General features: G+C 37.3%; 1 protein-coding gene across 5 annotated transcripts in view; it reads right to left on the bottom strand.

Moving 5' to 3' along the window:
* The window catches only part of LOC140739968 (phosphatidylinositol 4-phosphate 5-kinase type-1 gamma-like), a 182,552-nt gene that overhangs the window by 89,307 nt on the left and 78,490 nt on the right, over nt 1-14,755 (bottom strand). For all 5 annotated transcript variants that reach the window (XM_073068680.1, XM_073068682.1, XM_073068685.1 and 2 more), the window contains exons 2-5: nt 12,189-12,220; nt 11,985-12,077; nt 10,702-10,832; nt 8,454-8,571 (exon numbers count right to left, since the gene is read on the bottom strand). In XM_073068680.1, coding sequence (XP_072924781.1) covers nt 8,454-8,571; nt 10,702-10,832; nt 11,985-12,077; nt 12,189-12,220 — 374 coding nt within the window. The remainder of the gene's footprint in view (nt 1-8,453; nt 8,572-10,701; nt 10,833-11,984; nt 12,078-12,188; nt 12,221-14,755) is intronic.

Here is a 14,755-nt window from a genome sequence, read left to right as displayed (position 1 = left end):
TTAATTTCACAGGACAAAAATTTCTAAAATTCAAAGTAAATTTATTATCAAAATATGCATATGTCTCCAAATACTACCCTGAGATTTATTTTCTTCTGGGCATTCACAGTAGAACAAAGAAATACAATAGAATCAATGAACAAAGACTAACAAACAACCAGTGTGCAAAAGACAAACTGTGAAAATACAATATAATAATAATAATAAAGTAACTAAATAATACAGAAAACATGAGTTGTAGAATCCTTGAAAGTAAGTCCATAGGTTACGTTCAATGAACAGTTCAGTGTTCTGAATGAAATTGTTCACGTTGGTTCAGGAGCCTGATGGTTGAAGGGTAATAACTGTTCCGAACCTGGTGGTATAGTACCTAAGGCTCCTGAACCTTCTTTCTGATGGCACATATCAATGCAACTACAAAAGGCACAAAATAAGCTGTGGAGAGTTAGAAACTTAGTCAGCTCCATCATAGGCACTAGCTTCCATAGTATCCAGGACACCTTCAAGGAGTGATGCCTCAAAGAGGTGGTGTCCATCATTAAGGACTCCCATCACCCACGTCATGTCTTGTACTCATTGCTACCATCAGGGAGGAGGTACAGAAATGTGAAGACACACACTCAACAATTCAAGAACAGCTTCTTTCCCTCTGCCATCCAATTTCTGAATGGACACTGAACCCATGAACACTACCTCACTACTTTTTTAATTTCTCTTTTTGCACTGCTTATTTAACTATATATAAAGTTAAATTAAATAAGCAGTGCAAAAATAGAAATTAAGTAGCGTGTAAGTGTACATATATATATTCACACATATTGTGTATATGTGTGTGTATATATTTTTTACTGCAATCCAGTTTCTTTTTTCTATTATTATGCAATTGCATTGTACTGCCGTTGTACAGGCATCAAATTTCACGACACATGCCGGTGATATTAAATCTGATTCTGAAATGTCTTTGGCAAGTAGTGTTAAGAAAAACCCATTGTATTTTATACATACATACATACATACATTAAAAACAAGAGGATAAGTGGGGAAAGGGTAGGAGTACTCAAGGATAACGGAGATAATTCACACTTGAAGTTAAAGGACATGGGCAACGTTCATAACGAGTAATCGGCACTCACTAAACAGATGGGAATTGAGGACTATGAGATCAGTGTGGGATATACCAGGATATTTTGAGATCAAGAATGAGGCAGTGTTGGGTACTTTGTGGAGTATTATGGTGAATAAGCCCTCAGGGCTGGATAGCATCTACCCAGGTTCATAAGAGAGGAGAATGCTGGGACCTTTGTATCCTCTCTAGCAACAGGCAAGGTCCCCAGGGACTGGGAAATAGCCCTTATTTTCTTAAAAAGGAAAGCAGGGATAAATCCATTGAAATATAAACAAGTAAGCCTCATGTCAGTAGTAAGGAAGCTATTGGAGAGGATTCAGAAGGACAGGGTTTACGAGCTGTTAGAAAATCTTCAGCTAATTACAGACAGTCAGTATGACTTGCGCAAGATAGATCATGTCTTCCAAACTTTTAATGAAGGTTTTGTTTCAATGGTCTGAAGAAGGTGATGAGGTAGTGGATATTGTCTACAAGGACATTGGTATGGCATTTGACAATGTCCATCATGGTAGACTGATCAGGAGAGCAAAATTCATGGGATCCATGGCGACTTGATAGTTTGGATTCAGAATTGGCCTGCCTGCAGAAGACAGAAGGTACTTGCAAAGTTGCTATTCTGGTTGGAGGCCTGTAACCAGTGGTACTCCACAGGGATCAGTGCTGAGACTTCTGTCATTTATGACATACAAAATGAATTGGACAAAGTCATAAATGGGGTTGGTAAGTCTGCAGACGACACAAAAATTGGTCGAATTTTAAATAATGCAGGTTGTCAAAGAATTCAGCAAGATATCGATCAGTTACAAATATGAGTGAAGAAGTAGGGGTTGGAACTTAAAGTAGCACACACAAAATGCTGGAGGAACTCAGCAGGCCAGCAGCATTAATAGAAAAGAGTAAACAGTCAACATTTTGAACCAAAACCCTTCATCAGGACTGAAAAGAAGAGATAAGAAGTCAGAGTAAGAAGGTAGGAGGAGGGGAGGAAGAAGAACAAGGTAGTAGGTTGAAGAGTTGGAGGGCAACAGAGATCACTGAGGGGGAGCAGTGAGAAAGGGTTTCACTGAACTCCCATCACAGGGAAGATTAAAACTTCGAGGTGATCGAGTCGATCACAAACAAGAGAAAACCTGCAGATGCTGGAAATCAAAGTAATACACACAAAATGTTAGAGGAACTCAGCAGGCCAGGCAGCATCTATGGAAAAGAGTAAACAGTCGATGTTTTGGGCCAAAATTCTTCATTAGCACTATAAAAAGAGAAGTCAGAGTAAGAAGGTGGGGGGAAGGGAGGAATAAATGCAAGGTAGTAGGTTGAAGAGTCAGAGGACAGCAGTGATCACAGAGGGGGAGCAGTGGGACAGGAATTCAGTAAGAGACACTTTCTCTTGTTTGAGATGGAACTTAATCCAGGCAAATATGTGGTGATGTACTTTGGGAGGTCAAAAACAAGTAGTATGCAGTTACTGGTAGCCTCTACTGGTAGGCACTGATGTAGAGGGATCTTGGGGTCCAAATCCACAGCTCTCTTAAACTAACATTTTTCCTTTGCTGTTGGTACGTCTGCAACTGTTGATTACTTTTGGGTTTGAGTTACTTTACTTTTGCAGAAGTTATCAAGATAAGTGATTACAGCATTTGAAATCTATATACAAGCTACTACAAAACAACAAAATTAACCTACTGCAGAGGAGGTTCAAGTTTTGGCTGAGCTCAGTATGGTTGCAGCAGAATATCCATTGCAGAAAATTAATATTACTTTATTAGCAAAAGTAGTTTAAACTCCTTGTCTGACATTTCAGTATATTATTATAGATTATTATAGAATAAAGACCTGATTAACAAGGGTATTATCTAGCATAAATAGCTAAATTCAGTGTCCAGGTAAAACAGATGAAAATATTTTTTAAAAAACAGAAAATGCTGAAAATTCAATTCTGATGAAAAGTCATTAAAATGATAACTTTACTTCTCTTTCCACAGAAGCTCACTGAATTATTTATCTCCAATATTTCTTGTTTTTATTACTGATTTTCAGCATTTGCAGTTGCTCTCAATTAATGGACAAGCGCTTTGCCACTGCATACACACATTGCATCAGGCTTTATGACTACTTAAAATCTAATTTGGTTGGCAATTGAAATGCCTATTGTGGTTTTGTGATCATAGGAAGAGGGAGTCCTACATTTGTACTTTAGTTTCAACCTAGTAATAATATTCTGGAACTGACTACTGCAATCTTCCACTGGGTCCGGGGACTGAATTATGACAGAGAAAGTCAGTCAGAGCTCCAGTGTCAAAGCTTTTCTAGCAACCCTTAGTGAACTTCAATTATCAGCACACACTAGTCTGAAAATATATTTTTAAAATATTTTAAAAATCTGTTAAATCAACCCAACCTGATATTAGTGCTGTCAGGAATTATATATTTCCAAATTAAATTAAATTAAATCAAACCAACATTTAATTTACACAATAAATAAAATACCACAATTTAATACGATGAACCCACTAGCCATTAAACTTCAGGTCTGTTTATTCTGCTGTACCTGTTTGCTCGTGCTGCTCAGGAGGCGGGTGAGTGGGGCCCTGAGCAATAGAGTGGCTGATGAGAAATCATGGGAGAATAACGCGGCCATTAATAATCAGGATAGATAGGAGCACAGTAAGAAGAAAGGAAAGGCCATTTGTTTAAACTGCATTTATAATAATGCAAGAGGCTTGACAAGTAAACTGAATGAACTCATGGCATGAATTGATTCTGGAGACTGAGATATCATAGCCATAATAGAAACATATCTAAAGGAAAGGCAGGACTGGCAGCTCAATATTCCAGGATATAGATGCTACAAGCATGACAGAGATGCAGAAAAGAGAGGAGAGGTGTTTGTTTATTTAGCAATACAGTGCAGAGTAGGCCCTCCCATCCCTTGAGCCACACTGCCCAGCAGTCCCCAACAACCCTGATGTAACCATAACCTAATCACACGACAATTTATAATGACTAATTAACCTACCTGGTATGTCTGTATACTGTGGGAGGAAACTGGAGCACCCAGAACAAACCCAAGTTCCACAGGGAGGATGTATAGACTCCTTACAGATGACACCAGAACTGAACTCCAAACTCTGACACACTGAGCTGTAATAGCATCAAGCTAACTGCTACACCACCATGTGGCCTTCTTTATAAAAGATGACATAAACATGATCCTTGGAGAGGTTATTCTTGGAGGATATCCAGGGAGGCCATATGAGTAGAAATGAGAAAGGGGCTGTTCACTCTCGTGGGAACACATAACTGCACCCATGTAGTCAGCGGGAATTGGAAGACAATATGTATAGTGATTGCAGCTAGTTGTAAATAGAGTAAGGTAGCAGTAGTTAAAGAGATTTTAATTTCTCTAATATTGACAGTCCAACCATAATATGAATGGCTTGGACAGAGTGAAATTTGTGAAGTGTGTCCAAGAAAGCTTCCTTGATCAATGTATAGAGGGACCAACACTGGACCACCCCCTGAGAAATGAAGTAGGCAAGTGTCGGCAGGTATTTTGGGTCCAGTGACCATAATGCTAATAATTTTTAAATACCTATGAATAAGGATGGGGTGGATTCGTAGGTTAAGGTCCTGAACTGGAGTAGAGTAAACTTTGGAGCAATTAGTGAGATCTTGCAGAGGTTTATTGAGCAAGAATGTTTGCAGGGAAAGGAGCATCTGCAAAGTGGAAAGCTTTTAAGGTGTGATGTCATGAATTCAAGGCCTGTGTTTCTTGTTGGGATGAAGGACAAGGCTGGCAGGTCTGGGAACCCTACCAGATATTGAGGGTCTGGTTAAGAAAAAGAAGGAAGCATAAACTGTGCATAAGCAATTGGGAACAGGTGAACCTCTCGATGACTATGAGAAGCATAGGAGTGTACTTGAGAGGTAAGTTAGGGGAGCAAAAGAAAATATGAGAATGATCTGACAGGCAAGATGAAGCAAAACTCTGAGTGATTCTATAGGTATATTTAAAGGGTAGATAGGGAGAAAATAGATAGATTTCTTTAAAGATGAACATGCCTGAGTGTGGAACCAAAGGAAATGGGAGAGATGTTTAATTAATATTTCTCTTTAGATTTACTGTAGAGAAACCATGAAGTTGGGGAAATGAGTGGTGTTAGATTGGACCACATACAAATTAGTAGAGAGGAAGTATTGGAGGGTTTAAAGCAATGAAAATGGATAAATCCCCAGGGCCCGAGCTGTTTCATTCTCCTGTGAGAAAACAGAGAAATAATTGCCGAGGGCCTTACAGAGATTTGTGCTTCGTCTCTGGCCATAAGTGAGGTCCTGGAGGAACATAGAGCAGCTATGTTTAGAAAGGATTGCAAAAACAAGACAGGAAACTACAGGCCAGTGAGTACATCAGTGGCAGGTAAATTGCTGGAAGGAATGCCGAGGGAAAAGATCTATGAACATTTGGAGAGACAGAGTCTGATTGTCTGATTTGGGACAGTCTGCATGACTTTGTGCATGTCCAACAAATCTCTTGGGAGTTCTTCAAGGAGGTAACCAAGAGGGGAGATGGGGGTAGGGCAGTGGATGTTGTCTATATGGACTTTAGAAAGACCTTTGACAAGGTCCCTCATGGCAGGCTAGTCTCGAAGGTTGGAATGCATGGGGTGCAGGAAGAGATAGCAGACTGGAGTTATAATTGGCATATTGGTAAGAAGCAGAGGATGGTAGTTTCGGTTGCTTCTCAGACTGGAGGCCTTAATCTGTGTCACAGGGGTCAATGCTGGGACCTTTGCCATTTTTAATTTATACAGACTACCTGAATTTGAATGTACAGGGCATGAACATAAAGCTGACACCAGGCCAGGGCATTTCATTGGGAATACTTCTGATAAAGAGTCTCAGCCCATCATCAGCTCTTTATTCCTCTCCATCAATGCTGCCTAATCTGCTGAGTTCCTCTAGCTTAAAGTATTTTATTAAACTGGAAAGAGCATAGAAAAGATTTATCAGGACGTTGTCTGGACTTGGGTCTAAGTTATAAGGATACTAAGACTTTATTAACTGGAATGCAAGAAATTGTGGGGTGACCTGATAGAGGTATACAAGATCATGAGAGGCATAGATAGGGTGAAAGTATATTGCCTTTTCCCAGGTAGGGAACTAAAATCAAGAAGGAATAGGTTTAAGATCAAAGAAAGGGGCCATCAGTGGCAGCTTTTTCATGCAAAGGGTAGTGCATATTTGGAATGAGCTGCCAGATAGTGTTTGAGATGAGCACATTAGTAACATTTAAAAGCCATCTAGACAAGTTAATGGATAGGAGAAGGACAGAGGTCTAAGCCATATGGAGGTAGATTGGACTAGTTTGCTGAGCAACACAGTTGGCAGCAGGAACAAGTTGGACCAAAGGGCCTGTTTCCATGCTTTATGACTCCACCACTGAACACCCTACCATCCAAACAGAAATAAGATTTCAAAAATATTCACTCTCTCGTCTAAGAACTACTACTTTTGATCATGATCTATGTAGTACTGTAGTACAAAGCATTCTTGCAACTATAATTTACACATGGATAGAACTTCATCAGAATGTAAGGCCTTGAGACTCTAACCAGGTGGCTATTCTTTATCTATGGCAACAGGCAGCATCATAGCTAACACAATCCTATCCCACAACCTGAACCAATAGCCACAATTTCCAGTAGAGGGCACTGGTCATCAATTAGGAACATTCATTTGTTTCTCTCAGGCTGAACTGTAAAAACATACTAAAGACAGGCTTAGTTGTGCCAGAAACAATTCCATAGTACAACTTTGAGATTGGACAAGTCATTTTTATGGATCCACGGAAGTGGCAATTCTGAAATTATTACAGATTTGAATAATTAGCTAAATTCCTGATTTATTTATTTCTATATGTATGATTATAGAATAATTTAATTGTTATACCACAGAAAGATTTGGGACATTATCCCCATGTCAGTTCTCTACCTGAATAATTCTCTAATGACTTTACTCCATAATTTTGCAATTATTTTTTCCACCATGCATTTATACTGTTCCATTTCGAAGGCCACAATGGTTGCTGCCTCTGCACAGCTACAAGCAGTACAGTTTAGATTATAATCAGTGCCACTGTTTCTCACCACACTCTTAATTCAGCAGTTGACATTAACTGTATGGGTTAGACTGGATAAGGACACTAAAGTTCTTTCCCTGAAGGACATTAGTCTGGTTTTTATAACAATCTGATAGTTTTGTGGTCACCATAGACCTCCTACAGTAGCAGAGTAGAGAGCTTCCTAACATGCTGAATCATAGCAGGGTATAGAAACTGCACTGCGGCAGACAGGAAGGTTCTACAACGGGTAGTCAAACCAGCATGGCTTCCCTGCCACCAGGGACATACACTATATACAGAAAGGTGCAGCAATATCATGAAGGATCCCACCCACCCGGCTCAAGGACTGTTTATTTCACTCTCATCAGGGAGGAGGCTGCATAGCACTCAAGAACACCAGTCTTAACAACAGTTACTTTCCCCAAGCAACAAGGCTGATCAACACTTCAATCCACTAACCCACCACCATTACTTTATCATTTCCTGTCAGTCATCTTATGTGCAGACACTCCTGTACCGAGAGTCACTTCAAGTACATAGATCAAAGTATATAAGCTATCTTATGTATTTATATTTTTTATGTTCTTTATCTTATTGTGATTTTTTGTGCTACATCAGATCCATAGTAAGAATTATTTGATTCTCCTCTACACTTAAAATGACATTAAACAATCTTGAATCTTGAAATGATGCCGTTTCTTTAAATTATACATTAATCATTTAATTAAGACAAGATCTAAACTTGGGTCTCTAGATTATGAGCCTAGATCTCTGAATAATTAGTCCAGTAATTTAACTACAATGCCACCATTGCATAAATATCAAATCTTTTAAAGGTGGCGTTGTAGTGTCATTAGAAAACACTACAGAAAACAAATATTTTTTTTTAAAAAATCGGTTTACTTTTAAGTTCTATAACATCATACAAATTTCATTCTTCATTTGCTACAGATTGTCAATTATAGATTCTTGCCAAAGCATTTTCTCCAAAGCCCAACTTTGAAATTGGAAAAGTATATGGCATATATCTTACATACCATGCAATAAAAATTACAAACAAACTCTTTCATTCACTCACCAAAATTTGCTATCATTGCATGCAATTTACAGGAAACAAAAGAGGTGTTCCATTTTCACAGCAAACAATATTCAACTAAAGAGATGCGAAACAATATACAGGAATACACAAAACTTAACTACACTCACCAAATAGTCATCTGGTCGAATGCCAAAGAGTTCCCTAAAGTAACGAAATGCTACTGGAGCATATGTTTTGAATCTGAAGTCAGGAAAATGATGCGCTGGGGTCAAATTACTACCTTCACTGTAAATTAAATGAAAACAATTACAAATCATACTAAAATTAGATGGAAATATTCACTACCAATTTTGTAGAATACATAATTGCATGCAACCAAATGATGTCCCCATTTATTCATAGTCTAATCGAGCACCAGTGATCAGCTTACCTCTCTGTATTTAAACCCACTAAGATTGAGGTGCAGCCCAAAATATAAATGGTGACACACAGTACTAATATCTTACAGAGTTAATCTAAATGTTTACAGAACTAATGATAGTACGTAAACACAGAGATGCTTGAAAATATGATCACAACATAATAAGTTCCCATTTTATTACATATTAATACTTTTTTTTAAAAAAATTCACATTGTGAAAGTAGTTACCTCCTTGCTGCTGATATAGTGCACACTTAGTGAAGGGAATGGACGTTTAGAGTGTAAGGTTCTTATTCTGAAAGATATTGAGTTTCGAATGCTGTTACAGCTGCCCTGACCCACATGAGAGTATTCCATCACAGTGTTGATTTGCCTCGTAATAATGAAAAGGTATTTGGTTGTCCGGAGATGATATTCTCATTGTGGAGTACCAACGCCTCTGATCTATTCAATGTCACAATACACATTAAGCTGGTTCTTTTAAGATTCCCTCATTATTAATGCTTAGGATATTATTCATTGGACACAGTGGTACAAATAGCAGAGTCACTTGTATGGTGCATCAATGGTATGGTGCAAATGTTACTTGCCACATACCAGACCAAGCTGGAATATTGTCCTACTGTTGCTGCATGTAGACATGGACTGCTTCATTTGATGAGAAGTTGCAGATGCAAATGATTTTGTGCAAGTGCAATCATCAGCAAAAAACTTCCACTTCGGACCTGAAGCAGCTAAAGATAGCTAGGCAGAGGCTACTCTCTCAAGGAACTTCAGCAGTAATGTCCTAGAGCTGGAGTGATTTGACTGCCAAGAACCACAACCATCTTCATTTAAGAAAAAATAAGAAAGGGCTCATCAGAATAGTCTATAGGAATTGCTCCGATCACAACATTACAAGAAGAACATAATATCACAAATGAAGATTCAGAAGAGATTTACAAGGATGCTGCAATGTCAGGAGAATCATAGTAATGACAGTAATTTAAAGGAGAGTTAAATGTGATGTGCAAAATCATGAAGGCCCTGAAGAGAATGAACAGGATGGATCTATCTCCATATATATGGAGGCTGACAACAAAGACATCAATTTAGATCAGGTGAAAGAAATAAGGGCAAAAAAGGATTTTTTTTCCTACCATAAATGGAAATCATTGCTCAAATGAGTAGTGGATGCAGTAACTTCACAAGATTTAGGATGTTCCAGACAAGAACTTGAGCCATAATTACAAAATTATGAACCATGATCTTATTGAATGGCAATTTTTTGTTCTGTTTCTTTTGTGCTTAAATGCAGTCACCAAATTGCACACAAGTTCATGCAAAGACTTAGTTGTCAGTTTGAGAATACTTAGTTCTGAATCAGACTGTCAGGATTCAGGCCTGACTACAGCCTAGGTTGATCCTGCGGTCCCAAGGGAGAGTATTTTGCAAATTATGTTGTCTTTTGAATCAGACATTTAGTGGAGTTATCTCTGTCTCTCAGCGAGTTTAAACATTCCTTTGTTTCATTCAGAAGTCTTTTTCTTGTTTTTCTCCAATAACTACACATGGATATTAACCAACTACATATTATGTCATTGACCTGAAAAATTAACTCCATTTAACTGCCAAATGATGTTGTTTGACCCATTATTTCTGATATATTCTGTTTTATCTCAGTGTCCCAGCTTCTGCAATTTTTTAATGTAATTTTCCACTCATTGGTTTGATTATCACCTGCCTACATAACAGTGACTACATTTCAAAAGTTATTCTCAAGCCAAAAAAACACTTCATAATATCCTACAGACACAAGGTATAAATACTAAGGTCCACTCTGATCTCCTGGTGTAATTTTTGAGAATAGAAAATATACTTCAACACTTTCCAACATCAGACACCAGATTCATTAAAATGAAAATCATAAAAAACTTAGCAATTAAAATAGCAACTAACAAAAAATGTACAATCATGCATGGCCAAAAATTTACTTGGAGAAAAGACAGACTTGCCTAGGAAAGAATATGCTTTCAACCACATAGAAATCTTGCATCAGCACATCTCTTTCAGGCTTCGAGCTGAGATTTCCTACCGTGTATCCAATCCCCAGCTGAATGGCTCCTTTGAGAGTAGATGAGCTTGTCTGCAGAATAAACAATCAAATTTTAGGTTTTTTTTGGTACCAGAGCTGAAAACAGTTTGTGCCCTACAGCTTGAATGTATTTCCAGCCATGTCAACTAAGATTAAAAGGTTAAAAAACATCACTTGATCTTATTGCTGAGCACTTCACTGGAGGTAAAAATAATAGATAATTTTAACAGAAACTACTTATCAAGTTAGTACATCTTAACTGAACAAATATCCATATTATCTTTAGCAGAACTGGAGGTTAAAATATTAACAAAATTATATTTCCATAAAAAATCATATATTTTTAGACTTTTTTGTGCAATGAACAATTCTTGCCATTATAATTGGTCATTAATGCTGCATTTTAAAGGCAAGATTAAACCATCAAACAAACTTGACTTGGTTAGGATTATGTATCAGAAGCAGTAGACTGGAAGTTATGTAATAAGGTGATAAGCAGTCCAACTTAATATCACTGCAACATTTAAAGCATATTTTAATATTAGAAATACAGGCAGAAGTATGATTAAATTGGGCACATGAAATAATCAAACCAAATCAACAGAGGTACGCTGACTAGAGTTCAATAAGTAATTGCTTTGCACCATCATCTAAATAGTTTAATGTTGAAAAATGCTCATTTTACAACTTCTAAACTCAAGTTTGAATCTCAACACATTAAGATCATTGGAGGAAAATCTACTAATTAATTACAGCAAACCAAAATTTGCAGTTGGATCATTAAACTTCAATTAAGCAATCAAAGTGGCATAATCCAATTTAGTGGGTAAATCCCAAGACAATCCTTTTGAAATGTTAACCTTTCTCCTTCTTTCAGACACTAATGAAGAATGTAATATCAGCTTCTTTTTTTTGTTAACACTTGACATTGAAAGTTTTTCTTTTTATCTCTACAAATATATAATATATATTCAAATTTAATAATGTGCAGGATGTTCAGTTTCAAAATATTACATAGGAACAAAAAACATTTTAATAGCTATGCCCATCAAATCCAAACAGAATGCTAGTTTTTCCTATGTGTAAAATGTAAAAGTGTAAAACTAATTCGTAACAAGTAAAATGAAAACAGGAACAATTAGGGAAGACAGTCTGCCGATAAGGAATTTTGTTAAATTTGCATATGACCTTAAGACAGAATACCTTTTTGTATGTAGTTTCTCCAGAAGCATCCACTCCCCTGTGTCCCAGCTTCTTGCCTGCAGGTGCATATGTATTTCCAGAAGAAGAGGGCATCTTGGTGGTAAAAGTAAAAGTATTGAATATATTAATTATCAACTTGTATTAAGCACCAGTCATTACAACATTTGGTTGTGAAAAATACATATAACCAAAAAATTTTCTCACCTCACTCAAACCTGGTTTCTTATTCAAAGATTCTGTAAGTGAAGAGAAAGAGATAAAGGATTTAAAAGTAGCAGCATCAGTCTTAAACAGAAACTAAGACAAAAGGAGCAAGTCATTTATTCCCTCAAAAGTGTTGCAACATTAAATTATGCCATAATTAACTTCTACATGCCCACTTTTGCTTTATGCAAACTTCTCTTAATAGGGATTTTTTTCCTTTATTCATACAGGCAGAGCTGAATATCTGTACTTCCAATATTATGTTGAAGGGAAATCCTGCAGTGATGCCTTTTAAACTAACTGACTTTCAATAACCTCCATCGTCGTTTCTGTTACGTACAACTGGTCAAATAGACATCTCCCCCCATTTCCATCAAATTCAGTTTTATTCAAATTCTTCCTTATCACACTCAGTAATATGCCAACGTGTTGTTCATGGGCAGTCACTGCTGCAATTCATCTCTGCTCTTTAGGTTTTTAGTATTGAAGATAATGAGATTTGAGACCAAATGAACCTGTCACAGTCTACACTAAGCATTAGTAAGCATGCTATTACTAAGTAAGCAACTTTTAGTAGTTCTGCCAAACTCAGCTATATTTACTAACTGCCAAGAATAGATCAGGGTGATAGTTAAATCCTGTCTACCTTATCCAGACTCAAATCGATGCAACTACATATATGTGTCATTTTCAGGTTTGATTGGGTATATTCTGCCGAGACATCCGAGTTCATCAGGTCCTGCCAGGGCAGCTCAGTCCAACTCACTGCTTCATTGAGTTCAGTTGGGCCTATTGTCCATGGCTTGTGGCAATGCAGTCTTCTCATTATGGGAGCTGATGGGTGTCTCGACCTAGAACAGGTGGGTGACTGTCTAACATCCATGTTAAACTTGCCCCAATACCATAAATAAGTAGTGAAATCCCCAAACCAGCACCCTCCCCAACAAGAGACTAAGCGCCAGGACTTAAGAACTTTTTAAAAGCTATTATTAATGCTTTTTGAGATAGTGATTTAGATGCATATCATATTTTTTACTGAGTTAAGTATTGTATGTAATTAGTTTTGCTACAACAAGTGTATGGGACATTGGAAAAAAAGTTGAATTTCCCCATGGGGATGAATAAAGTATCTATCTATCTATCTATCTATCATTCTTTAGCAATGACATCAAGTTGCATCAACACCATAGTCAGGTTGTGGTATCTACCATAGACAAGAGTGCCTTCCTTGAGTATGCTGTCAAGTAGTACTCTATGTCAATGGATGTGTCAAGAGTCAGGATCTGATATTCTACAATCTCAAGCTATTTGGAAAATATTTTGAATACTTGGATTTAGTGTGGATTGACCATATCAGATTGTATTTAATGTTCAAATACAGAATATTGGCAATAGACAAACTGCATTTGTTGTGCTCCTTGCAGATGCACCTGAACAACTTTTCATTTAGTTTTAGTCAAAGATGTGACAGCTACCCTGGAGCAGTTTGGCTAGAGGTGTGGCCATTCAATACAACGCACAGGATATTGTCAAAAACCTTCTCTACATCCATATGTAAAGTAAAGCAAATTAGCTGCATATTGCCTTGTAATGGTGGCAATCTCAGAAGGTTCATCCATTTTACAATTCTGGCCAAAGGTGGCTACAAGCACTTATAAGCTTTGTCTTTCTCACTAAGGTGTTAGTTCTGCTGTCTTTGGGTTTAGTTGAATCTGAATATTCCACTATACAAATGTAACCTTTTCTCCCACTAGATGTTTCATTGTCCTCCACTATTCATTCAGTACTGTGGGGTTCAGATACTCTGTCAATGAAATTGCTAGTTTTGTTCAAAAGCATTCTGCTTTCAACAATGCTGTACTGTACTGTGGCTTCTCTAGGTTATCATCTCAATTGTAGGCAAGCTTGTTGCTACCTCAGGCATGTTCTCATACACACTAACTGAACCCAAATTTGATCACATGATTTGAAAGCAATGGTGGAATAAGGGAATATACCAATCTTCAAGGTCACTTTTCATGACCTGGTTTTCAGATAGATTTTGAACAGCTGATTTTTGGCAACTTTTATTAAGCAACACTGTCCATATAATACAATGGGGAGCATCCTTACTGTGAAAACAGCACTATGTATCTGTAAGAACTGTGCAGTGGTCACTTCTACCATACTATCATTAACAGATCCACCTTCAACAGACAAACTTATGATTGTTTCCCTTCTGTTGGTTCTCTCATGAAGACTGGACGACTCCCAAGAACACGTTCCCATCATGTCAGCCAGGAAATAAGGTACCATGCTGGTTATGGTTTCTGTTTTATTTATTGAACATTCAGATTTTTTTTGCAAAATACTTCTCAGAATATTTTAACAAACCAGTGTATGAATTTTGATATTAATAGATTCTACTTATTATGATCATTCAACTGTTTCCAGGCTAATGGTTTATTAGCCATAACAAAAATCAGCATTAACTTAACAAAAACTATTTTGTTTCCGAACAGTTTTACAACTCGTCAATGTTTCATCTTTTCTGATAAAAACAATACACCTGCCTGCACATAAAATTA

This window comes from Hemitrygon akajei, chromosome 16 (genome assembly GCF_048418815.1).
Source record: "Hemitrygon akajei chromosome 16, sHemAka1.3, whole genome shotgun sequence".
Classification (NCBI taxonomy): Eukaryota; Metazoa; Chordata; class Chondrichthyes; order Myliobatiformes; family Dasyatidae; genus Hemitrygon; species Hemitrygon akajei.
Note: the sequence above shows the minus strand (reverse complement) of the source record. Positions and strands in the feature narration are given on the sequence as shown.